The sequence below is a fragment of the Mesoplodon mirus genome (genome assembly GCF_964341445.2).
Source record: "Mesoplodon mirus genome assembly, chromosome: 5".
In the NCBI taxonomy this organism is placed as follows: domain Eukaryota; kingdom Metazoa; phylum Chordata; class Mammalia; order Artiodactyla; family Ziphiidae; genus Mesoplodon; species Mesoplodon mirus.
Genome location: NC_138980.1, coordinates 49,196,257 through 49,216,740, shown reverse-complemented (window position 1 = coordinate 49,216,740; position 20,484 = coordinate 49,196,257). Strand labels below are relative to the sequence as shown.

The 20,484-nt window shown below is 39.8% G+C and overlaps 1 protein-coding gene across 1 annotated transcript; it reads right to left on the bottom strand.

Annotated features, from left to right (window-relative positions):
- Positions 1 to 73: 73 nt before the first annotated feature.
- HAVCR2 (hepatitis A virus cellular receptor 2) lies at positions 74 to 20,206 on the bottom strand. Its single transcript, XM_082621860.1, has 7 exons — positions 20,079 to 20,206; positions 18,700 to 19,038; positions 17,733 to 17,816; positions 11,055 to 11,095; positions 9,292 to 9,418; positions 5,179 to 5,215; positions 74 to 3,538 (listed from the first exon to the last, which is right to left on the bottom strand). Exons 1-7 carry the CDS (start codon positions 20,131 to 20,133, stop codon positions 3,379 to 3,381), a joined length of 843 nt encoding a protein of 280 aa, XP_082477986.1. The 5' UTR covers positions 20,134 to 20,206; the 3' UTR covers positions 74 to 3,378.
- Between the last annotated feature and the right edge of the window lie 278 nt (positions 20,207 to 20,484).

The window sequence follows — 20,484 nt, the reverse complement described above, 5'->3', positions numbered from 1 at the left end:
TTCTATTTTACACGAACTAGGTGTAAAATGCATGAAAAAGTACAATTTCAAAATGTAGAAATTAAAAAGGACATGTCAACTTATCATGAAGAAGGTTAAGTATAGACTATAAAGCTATAATAAAATATTTTCCAGAGGCGACCCACCCACAAAACAATTATATTAAAATAATGTGGGTATTTAAACAGATGTCCCAGTGCCACCACCACACCTGAATAGCTTAAATAACTTTTTTTTTCTTTAAACATCACTGCTTTCTCTGGAAAAAGAGTCACACCATAAGCAGAAGGAGTTTGACCAAGAATTTACAAAAGAAAACTACTAATAATAAAAGAGTGACTTGGAATAACCTTTATAATTAGTCAATACAACTGAAAAAAAAGATATTAGAGGATCTAGAATCCTGAAACTCATATTTCTGACTCATATTGCTCCATTGCATAGGTTTTCCACTGAAAATAGGCCAAAATCTGAGCCCTCCTGAAGACTGAGAACCCTCCAGTCAAGTGTTTCAGCTGCCCCTCTCCTTTTTCCCACTTCCCAACTGAGCCCCAGAAAAGGATGACAAAAATCTTAAAAATTACAGCACTAAGGGCATCTCTACTTACCTCGAGAAAGACTTTCTCAGTAGAATTCTGGACACAAAATTAATTTGTTTCAGTTTTTTTTAAAATTCAAACTTAAATGAGAATTAAATTTATATGGGACTAGGCATGAGGGGATACCCCCAAATAAATTAATGACAGGTTAAACCACTTGGAATTTCTGCCTGGGGAATTCTAACACTAGAAGTGATAGGCAGTTAAAACATGGTAAGACCTTAATTTTTCAGTCTGAAGAGATCAGGGAGCCTCTTCTTGTACTGTGGGTCTCTATGGCAGAGCTCTGGAAGAAAAATCCTAAGCACTTCTAAGAGCAAACCACCCATTCAATCTTTTTACATTGTTTTTAATTAAGTGACCACTTGTCATTGCCCAGGCCCTCTGGGGTAGCTTGATAGTTTGTTACCCTTTCTGCCATCTTCTGTATTACAAATAATTGATGTAGAGTGGATCCTACCCTGAAAACCAGGGTTCCAATCTCTGCTGGAACACTCGAGACACGTCTAGAGTGCTGGCGCACTCTACTGCCCGCCTTGACCTTGAACTTAACTTATCCAAGTCTTCATTTCTTTCTATGAGGAGGAGGGTGGACAGGAAAACATTGCTACAGTATTTAAGCCTATTTATTTTTATTACAAAAAATGGATGAAATAATTCAAATTATAGAAGCACATAAAAGCAAAAAGTGAAACTCTATCTTTTGACTATTTGCCCTTGTGGAATAACCATATTAATTTGGGAATATTCTTCTGGATTATTTAAAGGCAAAAAAAATTAGCATTAACTATATATACTATTCTAGAACTTTTTTTTCTTTTGACTTAGCAATATAGATTTTTCCTTTGACAAGTAACACAAGGTCTGTGAGAGTCGGGATCCTGTCTGTTTCCTTCATTGCTGTATTTCTAGGAACTAAAACTGTCTGGCACAAAGTAGGTGACAAAAAATGTTCACTGAAAGAATGAATGAATGAATGAATGATGAAATCATCCTTCCTGTCAGATCAATCAGAAGTTCTATGGGGTCAGGGATGTGTCTATTTGGTCTCTCTCTATGATCCCAGCACCAGAGAACCTGGCACAGAGTAAGCACTTAATATTTGTTGAATTAGCAAAATAGCTCAATGATGAAACCACCTAATTTTTTTTACTTGTGCCAGTGTGTTGACATACCACAATAACCAATTATTCCCCAACTGATGGAAAACATCTCTCACAAACACCATGCAATGATCGTCCTTGTATACATATCCTTGTGTAGAGATTTTTGCAGAATAAGAATCCCTTTTGTGGTGGAATCATTAATCTGGTCCATATGTTTTCTGTGGTCCCTTCCCTCTAGGATTTCATAAATTTAAAACACTTAATTTTTCAGCTTGTTTAAAAGCTACTGCCTGGAACTTTGCAAAATGATCTCCCTGTAGAAAGCCAGTGCTTCCCAATACTGCCCAGATGCAGCCCAAACACTGTAACAGACAGGCTGCCTGCATCCTTGGTGACCAACATCTCCTGCATGCAATGCAGTAGCAGTTCAGTCATCACCTGGGGAAGGCAGTTTTCAGGCAGAGACAGGTCCCTATTGTTGATTCATTCAGCAGAAAGGGGAAAAAAGACAATAACACACTTCCAAGGGCCTGAGAAGGGAGAGGATGCTGAGAAGAGCAGATGCTGGACAAAAGCAGAAAAGGGAGCTTAGGAGTATTTTCGAGTTCCCCAACTAGTGAAGCTTTATCTGAGCTCTCCAATGGAAAAGTCTTCCCAGAAATCTACCTTTCTGCTTCTTTAATTTTTTCACTCCAAAGATATTTGGTAAATTTCTATCAGTATTATGTGTCACAGCTGTGCCAAGACTGGGGAGGAAGCAAATAGGCAAGATAGACCTACTTTCTACCATCTTGGAACTGAAGCTTTAGGACCATTGCCTTTCCATCAGGGGATCTGACATGGACAAATACAGATGGCTGGAGCCCTTTACCTACTTTCCACCAGGAAACAGAACTTGTGTCCCAGTCACTGCTTCTTCTTTTGTGAAAAACACAGCTCCAGTTCTCTCCATGAATGGAGAAGTTGGTCAGAGATCTTTCCCTCTGAGTGCACCCCAAGCAAAACCTGTCAACACACACTAAGCATACTTCCTTTTTCTCCAGGAGCACCTAACACACCACAGGCCTCGCTGGGCAGTGTTCTTAACTTAGGCCAAGGAGAGCTGTGCATGGGCACTTACTGTCACAGAGTCAACATTCAAAGAAGCATAAACCTTGAGACTCAAAGGGAACCTTCAAGACCATCTACTCCTACTCCAATAGTTTCCGAACCTGCTACGGTTCACAGAGCTCTTTGAGAATCGGTGGCCCCTTTAGACTTCCTGTACCGAAAAAGACACGCACGTATCTCAGCACATAATTTCCCCTGTATTTTCAGGAGCTTCATGGACACACCATATAACTGAATATCTGGAATTCCAGAGACCCCATATTAAGAATTCCTACTCTCTATAAAAGCCCATTTGACCTCTATTGCCCTGATTAGCAGTCTCTGAGTTGGGTCGCGGGAACACAGAGGTAATGTTGTGCCTGTCTAAGTACAATGCTGGTCCCAGTTCAATCCTCGGGTGAGCTACTTATCTTTAGAACATGGAAAAACTCTGCTCGGTGGCCAAGGACAGAACCTCTAAAACCAGTCAGGTGAGCCATCTCATAGTTTTCAAAGAGATAACACCAAACCCCAAAAGGAAGTGGTGAATCTGGTGGTGTTGAAAGACAACAGCCCAGGGGTTGTCAGGACTGCTGCCCACTGCTGACGGAGCAGTAATGCTCGTATGGATCCTCCATTTCATATACGTTCTCCTCAATGATATAGATGTTTTCCTCTGGATGTGTCCCCTCTCCTGCTGTATTTGCTAACCCCGAGGGAGGGAGGTTGGCCAAAGTGATGAGGCTGTGGAAATAAAGTGATGCAGTTGAGTTAAGCATCCCAGGCAACATGGAATAGAGTTAAGAGAATGGGCTTTGCTGAAGAGATAGCCACCAAGGCAGTATATGATCCTTGATCAGGTCCTGACTAGGCAGGGGAAACATAAAATAGTAATGAAAATAGTCTGGGGAATAACTGCACAAATTCAAATTAATCTGAATTTTCTTAGGTATAAAAATGGCATTGTGTTATCTAAGAGAATATCCTTATTCTGAGGAAGTGCAGACTGAAGTGTTTAGGTGAAATGTCAAGATGTCTGAAGCACCTTTACAAATGGTTCAGAAAAAAATATATGTATGTAAATAGAGAAACAGATAAAGCAAATGTGACAAAATATTAAATGACACGCTTAGGTGAAGGGTTCTACTGTTCCTTGCACTATTATTTCAATTATTATGTTGGCTTGAACAATTTCAAAAAGTAAAAGAAATGAATGTGTTATGGATCCAATGAGACTTGAGTTCGAATTCTGCCTCTGTTGCTTACAAGTTGGATTTGCTTTTTTCATTTATTCATTCAAGAATTATTTAACGTGTTTATACTGTTCTATGCATCAAGAGATGCAACAGTGAACAAAACACAAAAATCCCCTAGAGGCTGTATATTAGAAAACTTAGTGTCTCAGGGTCCTCATCTATAAAATGGGAATAAGTACTCTATCTCACAGGGCTGCTGTAAGGAACGTTTATTCATTCAATCCTCAAATATTAAATGCATACTAAGAATCAGGTGTGTGCTAGGAGATACAGTTGTTAATGTGGCAGACAAGTTCCTAATTTTCTATGGAGTTTACATTTATAGGTGGAAATGAACATTAACCAAATAATTTCATAAAGAATGAATTATTGCATGTAAATATTACCTATTGATATTACCACATTTCAAGTTTCAGCTCTAATAAAGAATACTGACACAGATAATATAAAGCCCTTGCTAAATATTTTATTTGGTCTTATTTGACTTTTTTACTGCAGACTATTTTGTCTTCATAACTATATGATCTAGATTTAGTCTAAAATTATTAGTGGTTTAGAGAGTATGCAGTGGACAGAATCACTTTTTTCTTGGAAGTTTTTAGAACAATACCTATGGTTAGGCCTCATCCCCAAAGATTCTGATTTATTTGCTCTGGGGTTGACAATAGCATGCTTAAGTGCCTTGGATGATTCTAATAGACAATCAGAGTTAAGAAGAGCTGGGCTGGGTTGTAAAAGCCCTGAGAGTAGATTCTGATTTTCTTGTTCATGTCTGTAAACCAGTGGCCACCCAGAACCTGGATGTAGTAAGTACTCAATCAGCTGAACAGTCAGTTCACTGAAAAAGCCCATTAATCAGAAATATATAAGCATTTCCTATCAATGGGAGACAAATTCTTTACCTCAACTTTAGTACTTAAGAAGCTAGAGGGATTAGGGATCAAGAATAAAACCGAGCAACATGTTAAATTTGCATTTCATAAATCTAGGCCTAAAGCAAAAAGGAAGTAGTAAAAATTTAGATCCCAAAGTCTCAGGGCAGGACTTCTAAGAGCAAAGATCAAAGCCCAGATTAGAGTAGGAATATCCAAGATTCCCACCTTCCACTACTGCACGCATTATTCTTACCTTAAAATTTGTATCTTCTCTTTGCTATCAGAATACCCTAGGTAAAAAAGGCAAAGAAAAGTCAATTTAAAATGCTTTCATAAAATAAATGAGATAAATAAAATGAGCTAACTGGAGGCAAAGATTGTTTAGGGAAATCTGGTCTACCTATTAGATTGAATTAAATCAAACCACTGATATGCATCTTGATTTATTACATAAACTATGCTAAAAGTAATAAAGATGCATTTTTCATATTTAACAAATATAGGGAGTGCCCACTACGTGTCTGTTAGTATGCTAAGCACCAGGGACACAAAGGTAAACTATGAGCCCTGACATCATGAAACTTGTCTTCTAGTGAGAGAGGCATTTAAGAAAAAAAAAGTAAATGGGAAAAATAAAATAATTTCAAATTGTGATGTAACAGAAGGCAAAGTATTGCAGCAAAATGGATGGACCTAGAGATTATCATACTGAGTGAAGTAAATCAGACAAATATTATATGATGTCACACATGTGAAATCTAAAAAATAATACAAATGGATTTATTTACAAAACAGGAACAGACTCACAGACACAGAAAACAAACTTATGGTTATCAAAGGGAAAAGGGGTGGGGGTAGGGATAAATTAGGAGTTTGGGATTAACAGATATACACCACTACATATAAAATAGATAAACAACAAGGATTTACTGTATAACAAGGGAACTATATTCAATATCTTTTTTTTTTTTTTTTTTTTTTTGCGGTATGCGGGCCTCTCACTGCTGTGGCGGCCTCTCCCGTTGCGGAGCATGGGCTCTGGATGCGCAGGCTCAGCGGCCATGGCTCACGGGCCCAGCCGCTCCGCGGCATGTGGGATCTTCCCAGACCGGGGCACGAACCCATGTCCCCTGCATCGGCAGGCGGACTCTCAACCACTGCGCCACGAGGGAAGCCCAGAAGAAATGATCTTTAAGCTCAGTTCTGAAAGAAGAGAATGAGTCAGCCAAATGAAAAGCCGGGGTGAGCATTCTGGATCGAGGAAAGCCCTGGTAAAGATAGTGGTGAGTGGCTGAAACTGAAAGCATGGCTGGAATAAGAGAGTGGCACAAGGTAAGGTCTGAGAGGGAGGCTGGGCTAGATACTACAGGACCTTGTAAGTCATAATCAGGAGTTTGGATTTTATTCTAAGACATAGGAAATAATTGAAGGCCAGAAATATGATCTGACTGGGTTTTAAGAAAATCACTCTGGCTGCTATGTGGAGAATGAATTAAAACCAGGTATGAAAAAATGAGGAGGTAAGTAGAGAACTGCCTCAGAGTAAGGTGGTGAAAGAAAGATGCAGAATTATGAATGGACTTTAGATATGATTTGGAGAAAGTGCAGGAAAGTGAAGTTGGATTGTGTATTAGGAGTGATGAAAGAGGGGATTCAAGGATGGCTTCTGGCTCTCTGGCTTAAGCAACCAGGTGTATGATAATGAAACACTATGAAGAAGATCAGGGAGGGGGAGGTTGGGTTCTAAAAAGGTGGAATATAGACTCTAGAGCTCCTTTCTTGACACAATCTGGGACACATCTAAGTGGAGATAACAACTGGACAGCTGGCCAATCAGTACTAACACCCTCGAGTGCTGGAGAGAGAAATTAAGGATGACATTTAAGTCTATGGGAATATAGGTCGTCATCAGCCAGAGGGCATGGAGAGAGGAAAAGGGCCAGCCCTGAGGAATCACAACATCTGAAGATCATGCTGAAGAAGAGAAAATAACAAAAATGACTGAAAGGAGTGGCTAGTGAAGACAGTGGTGTTTCAGAAGCCAAGAGAAGGAAGACTTTTTAGAATGAGTGAGAGTCAACTTAGTTATTGCTGAAAGATGTACTACAATGAAGACAGAGGTATCTACAGGATTTAGCAAAATGGAGGTCACTGGTGAGCTTGACTGAAACTATTTCCATGGCACTTCAGGAGTGGAAGCTAAATTGGGAGGGTGGGTGGTTAAAAGAGTGCGGAAGGGTGAGATGTAGGAACAACTCATCTGAGAAATACGGCTGTAAAGGAGAGCAGAGAAATGGGAGTCGCTGGAGAGAAATGTGTGAACTAGGCCATATTTTTATGCTAATAAAAATAGCATAAACAGGAATGGAGAGAGAGATGATTCTGGAGAAAGTGATCAAAGGAAGAACGAAGCCTTGGCTAAGGCAAAGTGGTTGAAACAGGCTTTTAGTATTTCATCAGTGCAGTGAGAGGCGAGGGAGATTTGAGCAGCAGTCAAGTATGTGATGCTCATCTCAGTGCACTAGAAAGATACAGGATTGCTGGGCATTACTGAGTACCAATTTATGGCTTTGATGTCATGACTTAAAAACCTATCACCTTGGCTGTATGATTTTCTCCAGCAACTTCTAGGGAAAAGACTGCAAATCGAATACAACTTTCCCATCTATTCTTCTAAGTAGTCATGTTTTGGGAGTAATTATATGTGTGTACAAAACATGACTTCTCCCACTCCTCATCACCCTCATTCCATACCCTTCTACACAAACCAGAACAGTCCCTAATATCCAGGCCTTGGCAAAACTCAAAAAGTGGGTGTTGTCATTGCTCTTTATCAACCTGTAGACTCCATATTCATGTGGTCAATTTCCACACTCCACTGCTATCTCTCCATAAACCCAGGTAAGTGGGGGTGAGTAGCTTCTTCCTCTCAACAATCCATTTACCATTAATGGAAGAGTAACAAAATGGTGAACAAGACAGCCCCAGTTTCAAATCCTCTATCAATTAACTGTGTAGCTTTGGGCAAGCTACTTAACCTTTTAGCACACTGGTTCTCCAACTGGTAAATGAGAATAATATTAGTACTTTCTCAACAGGGTAGTTATGAGGATTTAATGCACATAAAGCACTTGGCAGCTTCAAGCCACACAGAATGAGCAACTCATCCCAGTTTTCCCTGGACTGTCCCAGTTTTAGCACTGAAAACCCACACATTAGGAACCTCCTTCAATCCTGGGAAAATTTGGAATGGTTTGTAACCCTACACATAGTTGATGTTTATGTATTAGTAAGAAACACTGATAAAATAATAGTGGTATAAGGCCTTGGTCTCTGCACCAAAGAGAAGAGAATATATCACAGTTATAAAAGTATGTGAGGCTTTCGGGGTGATGGAAGTGTTTGGGCATTGATTGTGGTGATGGTTTCCTGGGTGAAACCATCTATTGAAATTCATCAAGTTGAACACACTTTAAATATACAGTTTATTGCATATAAATCATACTTAATTTTTTTAATAAAGATAAGTAACTTAGATAACTTAGAAATAAAATATGTGTCCTGAGTGCCACAATGGAGGAAAATACAAACGCTGCAACTCTGGGCATGACCCAGTGTTAAAGGAACCTGCTCTTTAAACAACCATGCCTGAGAAATAAATAAGATAGAAAAATGCACAGAAGAAAGTGATTGTCGTTGCTGTGCTTCCTAATAAAACTAGACATATTCATGAATTAAAAAGGTTTATTTTCAGGCTTCCCTGGTGGCGCAGTGGTTGAGAGTCCACCTGCTGATGCAGGGGACACGGGTTCGTGCCCCGGTCCCAGAAGATCCCACATGCCGCGGAGCGGCTGGGCCCGTGAGCCATGGCCGCTGAGCCTGTGCGTCCGGAGCCTGTGCTCCGCAACGAGAGAGGCCACAACAGTGAGAGGCCCGCGTACCGCAAAAAAAAAAAAAAAAAAAAAGGTTTATTTTCTTAACAAAAGATAAAAGAGCAGGTACTAGAATCAACCTACTTGAATTTGAATTCCGGCTTTGCCACTTATTGATTCTGAAACCTTGAGAAAACCTTGAAAGTTTACTGTCTCTAAACGTTACTCTCCTCTGCTATAAGAATAGGGATAACAGTGCTATCTACCTTATGTAAGATGGTGACAAAGATAAATATAAAACATGCCTGTTACATGGTAAGCACTGAATAAAAATGAGCTATTATTTTTCTTGAGATTTGGAAGGACTAAAGAGTATTTATTCTAATCACCTGTAGGTATAAATATAAACTAATAGTTCTATCTTAGGTTTGTGTTGGCTCCTGTATTAACAGTTCCTTATCAGATGGAGAGAGAAGCACCATCAAATGACTTACATTTGAGAATTAAAGCACCAGAGATAAGAACGAGAGCCAGCCCAGCAGAAACCCCTGCTCCGATGTAGAGGCCTGTTGTGGTGGTGGTGCCCATGTCTTGTAACTCATTAGCCAGTGTGGATATTTCCTATGGAAACACAAACAGAATTGCAGCAAATGACCAGAAATCCATTGTCTGCCCAGCCAGTCTCATGACTTATGCATGGAACCATCCCTTTCACAGTACCTCAGGAATGCAGGGACCTTGAAATGACTCATGATCTGTCCCCTTCTAGACAAGCCTCAAACCACCCAAAGAAAGGGATTAGCTGAATCTTTGGAGTTAGCAAGGGAATAATAGGTGCCTGTCTGTGCTGTGGACTCCCCTTTCCTCAAATAAAAAGTGGGACCCTGTTCATTGACGATTCCCTGGTGTTCCCAGGGAGTTTCAGAGTGGTCTAAATTTGGTGTCTTGCCATGAAACTCCAACTTTCACAGAAAGACAGTGATTTAAAAGCTAGGAATTTGCAGCCAGACTGTCTTGGGTTCAAATCCCAGTTCTGTCACCAAAGAGCTGTGTCATCTTGTAGAGTATCAGGAAAATTAAGTGACGAAAACCAGAAAATGCTTGGCACAGAGCCTGGTACAGGATAAATCTCAATCAATGGTAGCTATTATTGCTATTGCTCTAATTAATTCGATATTTTGTTAACTCAGTCACAGCGAACATACTGCTTCTAAAATTCCACTTCATGTTCCTCCTTTAAAAAGAGTAATAGTAAACACTTTTAAAACAATGTCAAGGAATTAAGTCTTCCATTTATTCAACAGACATTTACTTCAGGAGTGCACCGTGCAAGGTTACTTGCAGTAAGCACTGTGGGCACATAGAGGTACTGAAAAGGCAGACCTGGATTGCAAAGAGGACAGGACAAACACAAAATGCTTGACACTGAGTCAGAGACTGAGTTAAATGAATGCAGACTCCTGGATACGTCCTCAAAGAATTTTCCAGTCACTGCTATCAGCTTGTTTTCTAATGCAGTGGTCCCCAACCTTTTTGGCGTTTCAAGGAAGACAATTTTTCCACAGACCGGGGTTGCGGGGGATGGAGGGGTGATGGTTCAGGCGGTAACGCGAGCGATGGGGAGCGGCAGATGAAGCTTCGCTTGCTCGCCCGCTGCTCACCTCCTGCTGTGCAGCCCGGTTCCTAACAGGTCTCAGACCGGTACCGGTCCACGGCCCGGGGATTGGGGAGCCCTGTTTTAGTGGTTTTCCCTTTTACTCTGAGAAGGTGGGAGACACTAAAATGGTGGTTGATTAAAATACTGCTTTATTTTTAGTTAGATACCTAAGTTCTTGGCTTAGAATATTCTTGCCTGGTGTCTTATCATAAATAAATAAATTTAAACAATCTTTCTCATTAGGGTTGCAATGGAAGCAAGGAGAAACATATTCTGGGGTGATGGAGGGTGTCCGAACCCTCCACAGTGGTATACAGCTGTGAAATTTGAGAATAAGGACAAAATGCTAATGCTTCTTCCTTTTGGTTTTCCAGCACCTACTATGTGACAGGCACTTCACATGCATCACCCCACTCCATCCTTACAACAGGACTCGCAGTTACAACAGTCATCAGCAACATGTTACAGCCAAGGAACCTGAAGCCAAGGGAGATTAAGGCATTTTTCCCCAAGGAATGAGTGGGCAGGAAGGAAGTCTAAAGCCATACGTTTTTTCCTCTGAGTTGAGCATAAGGTCAGCTCACACACACAGTTACTCACTGTTTGATTTTTATCATGGAGGGTCTCCAGTGTCTGTGTCTCTGCCACAAAGAAGAAAAATAGCCAGTAGAACAGTTAAGAATGCTTTCTTTTATATGAGTTTTTTTAAATCTTAAAAGCTACCTATAATCCTATTTGAAATTAATTCTACTCCATACTCTTCACAATAATTAACTGAGAGACAAACAAAACTTATTGAACACTTACAAATCAACTTCAGAATGACCGCATTTTTTTCGTCCAGACCCAACTACTTATGTTCTATGAAATGGAGACTTCTTCCAGGAAAACCTATTTTGAATATGTGGTTTGTTGTGTCCTCAGGGCCCTAAAGGGGTCTGCAAAATTCCAACAACGCTGATGACACAGAGGCAGGCATTATAATTAGACTTTTTTTTAGATCAAATAACTGTTCTTTAATATGTATTTTGTTCATTTTTTTAATTGAAGTATAGTTGATTTACAATGTTGTGTTAGTTTCAGGGGTACAGCAAAGTGATTCAGAATATATATATATATTCTTTTTCAGATTCTTTTCCCTGATAGGTTATTACAAAATATTGAGTATAGTTCCCTGGGCTATACAGTAGGTCCTTGTTGATTATCTGTTTTACATATAGTAGTGTGTATATGTTAATCCCCAACTCTTAATTTATCCCTCCCTTCTCCCTTTCCCCTTTGGTAACCATATGTTTGTTTTCTATGTCTGTAGGTCTATTTGTTTTGTAAGTAAGTTCGTTTGTATCATTTTTTTTTTAGATTCCACATATAAGTGATATCATATGATATTTGCCTTTCTCTGTCTGGCTTACTTCACTTAGTATGATAATCTCAAAGTCCATCCATGTTGCTGCAAATGGCATTATTTCATCCTTTTTTATGACTGAGTAATATTCCATTGCACAAATGTCCATCAACAGATGAATGGATAAAGAAGATGTGGCATGGTTAGACTTTGAAAGGTAATGAAAGTTAATTTTCTTTAAAAAAAATTTAACATTTACTCGTTAAGAGTAAGACACGGTATTTTGTTCCCTAAAAAATTGAAAATAATAATAACTGTAACTATAATTTGCCATGAACAGGCATTGTACTAAATTCTTCAAGGGAAGCATCTCATTTAGCATTCAAAACAACTATCTTAAAGTAGGGACTATTAGTCCCATTACACAGATGAAGAAGCTGAGAATTAGGAAGCTAAGTGACTTACCCAAAGTCACACAGCTTAGTGAATAACAGAAATGGCCTTCCAATTTAGGTCCACGTGGCTTTAAGCACACACTGTTAACTGTGCTGCCTCCAACAAGGCTCATCTCGGCACTGTGATTACGAAGCCTCCACACTGCCCAGCTGCCAGCTCATTTTCTTTCCTTTTTATTCATTTAGTTAGTCATCTGCCTATCCATTCGATGAACATGTACTACACCCCCACTCTATGCCAGGCACGGTGGACAGAACAGTGAACAAGATGCACACAGGCCCTGACCTCGTAAACACTGCATTCTAAAAACCAATAAGTTGTCAGCTTTGGGAAGATTAAGCATGCCAACGTATTTTTCTGTGTGAGTCAGAGGCTCTGAAACTTCCTAAATGTCAAGGTCACTTTCTGGAAGCTTAGAAGTCTAAACCTTTTAATGTAGAACTGGTTTACAGACTCTGATTTTAATATTATAAAAGCATATTCTCAGCCTAAAGTTTAAAAAAAAAAAAAAAAGGAAAGGAAAGAGATTATCTTCCACTTACCTTAGCTCCTATTTCCCAAGAGGAATTTAAAAACCACACTGGTGGAACTACTAAGTAAACATGCATCTTAACCACACACAACATTTTCTAGTGTAAATCCAGTTTCTGTTTCCCTATAATTACTTTCCTTGGCTTAAATGGTAAGACTGTCTAACTTTTTTTTTATTTCATTTTACAGTGAAAATGATCAATAAAATAGAGCACTGTTGGGTTATCACAGCTTATTTTCACATAGGTAGACATCAACCAAGATGGGTGGGACAGTTGGAGGAAGTTACAATGTTTTTCCTAGAGGACCCAAGACTGGGAGTGTGGGGGGAGATGACAATGGGGGAGGCACGTGATGATTTTAAAAGTATATAAATTTAATAGTTACCATCTAGCATGTATTATGTGCCAGACATGGTGCTTCACACTTTATGTGCACAATATCTTTTAATCTTCACCACAATAGGTAGGTACTATTATTTTCTCAATTTTAAAATGAAGAAACTGAGTCTCAGAGAAGTACTTTGTGCAAATCACACAGCTATTAACTGGCAAATCTGAGATTCAAACCAAGTCTACCTCTGAAGCTAAGGATTCATCCATGATCCAGTCCTGCCTTCTTCAGGTGGAAGAGACATTGCATTTATTCTGTGTTCAAAGCGGGTTTAGGATCTTCAAAGACCCTTGGGACTCCTACTTGTTAAGGCTCCTCTCCACTTTATAGCAAGCATATTAAATGTACCCACATTACTCAGCCATAAAAAGAAATGAAACTGAGTTATTTGTAGTGAGGTGGATGGACCTAGAGTCTGACATACAGAGTGAAGTAAGTCAGAAAGAAAAACAAGGAACAAGACACGGTTGTCCACTCTCATCACTATTATTCAACATAGTTTTGGAAGTTTTAGCCACAGCAATCAGAGAAGACAAAAATAAAAGGAATCCAAATAGGAAAAGAAGAAGTAAAGCTGTCACTGTTTGCAGATGACAGGATACACAGAGAATCCTAAAGATGCTACCAGAAAACTACTAGAGCTAATCAATGAATTTGGTAAAGTAGCAGGATACAAAATTAATGCACAGAAATCTCTCGCATTCCTATACACTAATGATGAAAAATCTGAAAGAGAAATCAAGGAAACACTCTCATTTACTATTGCAACAAAAAGAATAAAATACCTAGGGATAAACCTACCGAAGGAGACAAAAGACCTATATGCAGAAAACTATAAGTCACTGATGAAAGCAATTAAAGATGATACAGACAGATGGAGAGATATACCATGTTCTTGGATTGGAAGAATCAACATTGTGAAAATGACTAGACTACCCAAAGCAATCTACAGATTCAATGCAATCCCTATCAAACTACCACTGGCATTTTTCACAGAACTAGAACAAAAAATTTCACAATTTGTATGGAAACACAAACGACCCCAATAGCCAAAGCAATCTTGAGAAAGAAAAACGGAGCTGGAGGAATCAGATTCCCTGACTTCAGACTATACTACAAAGCTACAGTAATCAAGACAGTATGGTACTGGCACAAAAACAGAAATATAGATCAATGGAACAGGACAGAAAGCCCAGAGATAAACCCACGCACATATGGTCACCTTATTTTTGATAAAGGAGACAAGAATATATGATGGAGAAAAGATAGCCTTTTCAATAAGTGGTGCTGGGAAAACTGGACAGCTACATGTAAAAGAATGAAATTAGAACACACCCTAACACCATACACAAAAATAAACTCAAAATGGATTAAAGACCTAAATGTGAATGGCCTAAATGTAAGACCAGACACTATAAAACTCTTAGAGGAAAACATAGGCAGAACACTCCATGACATAAATCATAGCAAGATCCTTTTTGACCCACCTCCTGGAGAAATGGAAATAAAAACAAAAATAAACAAATGGGACCTAATGAAACTTAAAAGCTTTTGCACAGTAAAGGAAACCATAAACAAGACAAAAAGACAACCCTCAGAATGGGAGAAAATACTTGCAAATGAAGCAATTGACAAAGGATTAATCTCGAAAATTTACAAGTAGCTCATGCAGCTCAATATCAAAAAAACAAACAACCCAATCCAAAAATTGGCAGAAGACCTAAATAGACATTTCTCCAAAGAAGATATACAGACTGCCAACAAACACATAAAACAATGCTCAACATCACTAATCATTAGAGAAATGCAAATCAAACCTACAATGAGGTATCACCTCACACCAGTCAGAATGACCATTGTCAAAAAATCTACAAACAATAAATGCTGAAGAGGGTGTGGAGAAAAGGGAACCCTCTTGCACTGTTGGTGGGAATGTAAATTGATACAGCCACTCTGGAGAACACTATGGAGGTTCCTTAAAAAACTAAAAATGGAACTACCATGCAACCCAGCAATCCCATTACTGGGCATATATCCTGAGAAAACCATAATTCAAAAAGAGTCATGTACCACAATGTTCTTTGCAGCTCTATTTACAATAGCCAGGACATGGAAGCAACCTAAGTGTCCACTGACAGATGAATGGATAAAGAAGATGTGGCACATATATACAATGGAATATTACTCAGCCATAAAAAGAAACAAAATTGAGTTATTTGTAGTGAGGTGGATGGACCTAGAGTCTGTCATACTGAGTGAAATAAGTCAGAAAGAGAAAAACAAATACTGTATGCTAACACATATATAGAATCTAAAGAAAAAAAATGGTTCTGAAGAACCTAGGGGCAGGACAGGAATAAAGACACAGACGTAGAGGATGGACTTGAGGACACGGGGAGGGGGAAGGGTAAACTGGGACGAAGTGAGAGAGTGGCATGGACATATATACACTACCAAATGTAAAACAGATAGCTAGTGGGAAGCAGCTGCATAGCACAGGGAGATCAGCTTGCTGCTTTGTGTCCACCTAGAGGGGTGGGATAGGGAGGGTGGGAGGGAGACACAAGAGGGAGGGAATATGGGGATATATGTATACGTATAGCTAATTCACTTTGTTATACAGCAGAAACTACCACAACATTGTAAAGCAATTATATTCCAATAAAGATGTTAAAGAAAATTTTTTTTAAAGAATTGCAAAACTGAAAAAAAAATAATACCCACATTACACACTAAAGTAAAGGTGTAACTACACACAAGTTGACTTGCAGGTAACTAACTGAAATAATATTACATATTATGGTCATGTCATTAAATACTAATTAATTTCAATTTTCCATTTTATATTCATAGTTTGGAGCCATTGGCTTTCTTTGTTTAAGTATTTTCTCAGGCCTTTGAAAAGCTCAGAGATTATAGGTACTCTGCCTATATTCTCAGATGCAAAAGATGGCTCCATTTCTGTTGCCCTAAAGGGAAGGAACAAACAAGTAAAAACTGAAGGGAAGGACACTTCTGGTTATGGTATAGACACTTCTAAAAACAATGCACCGTGTTGTGAGGAAGCTACCTCTCCATCTCAGAAGGTCTGTAAGCATACAGCAAATGCCAACTTGGGAGTGATGTAAAGAACCTTGAAACACAAGATGGGAAATTGGGATCCTTCAAGTCCCTTCTAGGTCTACATTTGTAGGATTCTTTAAAATATAACAATGGCATATGATGAACACCTGTATGATTTGGTTAGCCCACTACGTGGGCAGTCATCTGTTTCCACCATATTTAATTTCTTCACTAATTTCATAAGAGATGTTGGCTACCAGTGACTAAAGAACCACCAAAGATTCAACCTCTAGAGAGCTGATGTTAATATCTATAATAATAATTAATATTTGAGTGCTTTCTCTGGGCCAGGCACTATGCTGAGTGCTTTACATACATGATCACATCAATCTTTACAACAATCTTATGACATAGGCACTGGAATTACCCTCATTGTAGAGGTAAGGAAACTAAGCCTCACAGAGTTTGAGCAACATAACTGAGTTCATGAAACTACTACAAAAAGCTGACATTAGAACCCATTCTGCCTGTCACTGACATACTTAACCACAATCTCATTCTGCCTCTGGATCTTAACGATAATGACAATAACTAACATGTACTGAGAATGTACCATGATCAGACACTGGGCTAAGCACTTTAGACACACTTCCTTATTTAAATCTGAGATTTATGAGATTAGGATTTGGAATTTACCTATTATTAACCTCATTTTACAGAATGAAAGACTGAGCTCCGGAGAGTTTAGGGAGACCAGGACTCTGACAGGAAACATTTAAGATTAACCTCCCTGATCAACGTGACCTAAGGTCTGCTCTTTCGACCCTATCTACTCTTCCAAAGCGGCAGGGAAAAGTCCTTGTTGAATTAGTTGAAGAATTTAGCTGCTCCTTCTAAGGTCAAAATCTGAGGAAGATGATGGACTTTATTCCAGTTAGAAGGGATTCTTGAAATCACCTAATCCAGATTACACCAAACATGGACTGGGGTCAGTTCATGAAAACATCACCAGTCGAGGAGTAATCAGAAAATAATAAGGACAATGTAATGAGTTTTTCATTAGATTAAACTTATTGAATTTAAAAGTGTCTTTTTTAATGCAGGGGTGGCAATAGTAGAAATTTTTCTTTCCTTGTTTGGCAAAATACATAGCTCATCAAAATTCTTTTTTGGGGGTTGGGAATTATACTGGGTGGTGAGATCCAAAAGTCTCTGAACCCATACCTCAGACAGAAGAGGAAGCTGCTTTCTGGAGAAGCGAAAGGCTTTGGCCCAGGTCTGAGAGCTACTCCTGACTAATTTAGAACCCTAGCCCAGGGCTCCTTTTTCCCAGCACAAATTTACTTCCACCACCTCCCTCACCTCAAACACTATCTTGGGTGCACAGTTTGAGAAAACTCAAACTGTTTTCTCATGTTTTCCCCATATTCAAAATCCTCTGAACTCAGAAACCAACTAAAGGCTTCCTCCTAGACCCCATATGTAATTACCTGAGCCAGGTCCCTCAGTGGTGAGCATCCTTGGAAAGGCTGTAGTGATGTCCCTCCATGGAGTCTGAGCAGGGGTGACCTTGGCTAAAGACAGAAACCAACGTAAGGATGAGGCTTCTCTGAGAGCAGAGAGCTTGTTGCAGGGAATCAAGGGGCAGCAGAAACAACTGTAAACACAACACAAGAAGAGAAACACATGCTCAACTTCCAAACCTACCTGAACACCTTCGTTAAGAGTGCATGACACTCCAAATGTCTGACAGAGGTGTTACAGTCATCATTATCACAGTCTAATTGTTAATAATGGAACTTAGAGCCACAGTACATGTTTTTCATCAAACATCTCATAAAATCCTTCCAGTGGCCTATAGGGTAGGCAGTATCATATTTTACAGAGGAGGAGGTCACAGAGTTTAAATAACTTGCCCAAGATTACACAGCTAGTAAGAAGCAGTGTCAGATTTGAACTTAGCTCCATCAGCCACTAAGTACATGCTCTATAAATGTTAAACCATGCAAGGACACATGCCCCCTCTCCCCCACACATGCAGAGTCCAGTGGTTCTCAATCCTGGCTGCACATGGGGGAGAATCATCGGGGGTAGGTTTGTAAAACCCCCGTGCTCAGACTCTACCTCCAGAGACATGATTTTTCTGGTTGTGGGGGTGGAGCCCAAGCATCTGTGGGAGTTAAAAGGTTCCCCAGGTGATTTTAATGACCACTCAGGTACTCAGACCTCTGATCTAAGCCTTTCCTCCATTCTCTAGATCCTAGCCATGAGGTTCAAAATAGATGGAGGGAATTAATCATGGCTGGGCATTGCTGGTGGGGCCTGTTAAACTTTAGGTCTTAGGGGCCCAACCTGAGGGCTTTAACTGGGAAGACCGGAGGTGAGACCAATCAGTGTATTTAATATGATCCACAGGCAAATCTCATTCAGAAAGAAGGTATGCAAAGGTCCACTCACCTGGTTTGATGACCAACTCCATGTTTGATTTTTGATCATTCATTAGGCCTGGGAATTGGATCCGGCAGCAATAGGTCCCACTGTCAGCTACAGTCACATTCTTTATGGTCAAGGTCACATCTCCTTTGCGGAAATTCCTCTTTAGTAGGTATCTACTGGATGTCCAATAGCTCAAGTTCCATCCATCAGTGCTGAGTACCAAACTGTGACATTGAAACACAGGGCAGGGTCCCTTGCCCCAACACACAGGCACGAGATCCTCAGGGGTCGGTGGAGAGTAGGTGCAGGGCAGATCAGCATCCTGACCCACCTCAGACACGTATACTCCTTCCAAAGACCCTGCATAAAGAGGGAAGGAGAGCAATGAGGAAGGCTGCTCCATTTCAAGAAAACTGCAAGCAATGCCTTGCAGAATAAAGAGGAAACCACTACTGCTATCCTGTTTGGAGGACAGTTCACTACAGCAATGATTCTCAGGATTGAGGAGCACTGGAATCTCCAGGAAGCCTTGTTCAAACACAGACGGCTGGGCTCAACCGTCAGATTTTAGAGTTAATTAATCTGATTAAATATTAATCAGAGCTCCTGATTTAATAGTTTGGCGGGGGAGGGGGGCAAAAAAATTTGTATTTCTAACAAGTTCCCAGGACATGCTGATATGGCTGGTCTCAAAACCTCACTTTGAGAACCAGTGCCCCAGGAGAGAACTGTGGCCGGTCCTGTGAACACCGAAGGGCAGTGCTGATGGAAATAGACAATCAGACAATGGGTAATTGTCAGCCAGGAAAAGAGCTCACCCATCTGGGCTAGTTGTCTGTTCACCAACACAGGGCAGTTATCCTAATACAAACCTCTTTTGTTTTTCAAGCACCAGGCACATAATAAAAAACCCTTGGCTGAATAAGAAGTTAGTGTATGGCTGTTCTGAGGTTTAAATAATATATATATATATATATATATATATATATATATATATATGTACACACACATATTCAAACAGCATAAAAAGTATATGAAAACTCTCCTCCCTCTCCCTGCTCTTTTCCATTTCCCAGCTCCCTTTCCCAGAGTCTATTCATTAAGAAGCATTCATGTATTCCCACTCCCCTGCAACACACACACACACACACACACACAAAGTCCAATATACCCATTATTCTGCTCCTTACTTTCTTCAATTAACCTTATGACTTACAGACACCACATATCATTATGTTTCGTCAGCATCAGTTTGTATCATGGATATATAATAATTTCTTTACCCACTACCCTACTGGTGGACCTTTAGGTGGCTTCCAAACTTTTGCTCTTGCTAGCAGTACGATGACCATCCTTGCATCTTCATCTTGCACTATCCAATTGCAAAAATCCAGACTTACTTGTAAGTAGTAGCAGCAAGAGCAGGACACAGTCGAAGGAAAAATGTGAAAACATGGGTTCTGAAGAAGAAAAGGCCTAAAGAATGACTCTGTTTAGGTGCCGTTTTAATTCTCCAACTGAACTGGGTACTTCCTGGAACTGTGTCTCCTCCCCAGTCACAGGAGTAGTGGCCACTCTCCCAACTGCAGGCCCAGCACACCAGATGTCTAACGACCAATCACTCCTCTATTAACACTGTCAAGTCTACAATGACAGCGAAGGAAACCCCGCTTCTCTCCTACGCTAGACCACACACATCCTGTGAGGACTCTGACATTTATTCTGTCCGCATCAACAAAGAGGAAGCAATACTCAGAGGAAGAAAAGGGTTACTTCGTCAAGTGTCTCTTGGCAAGTAGAGTGAGC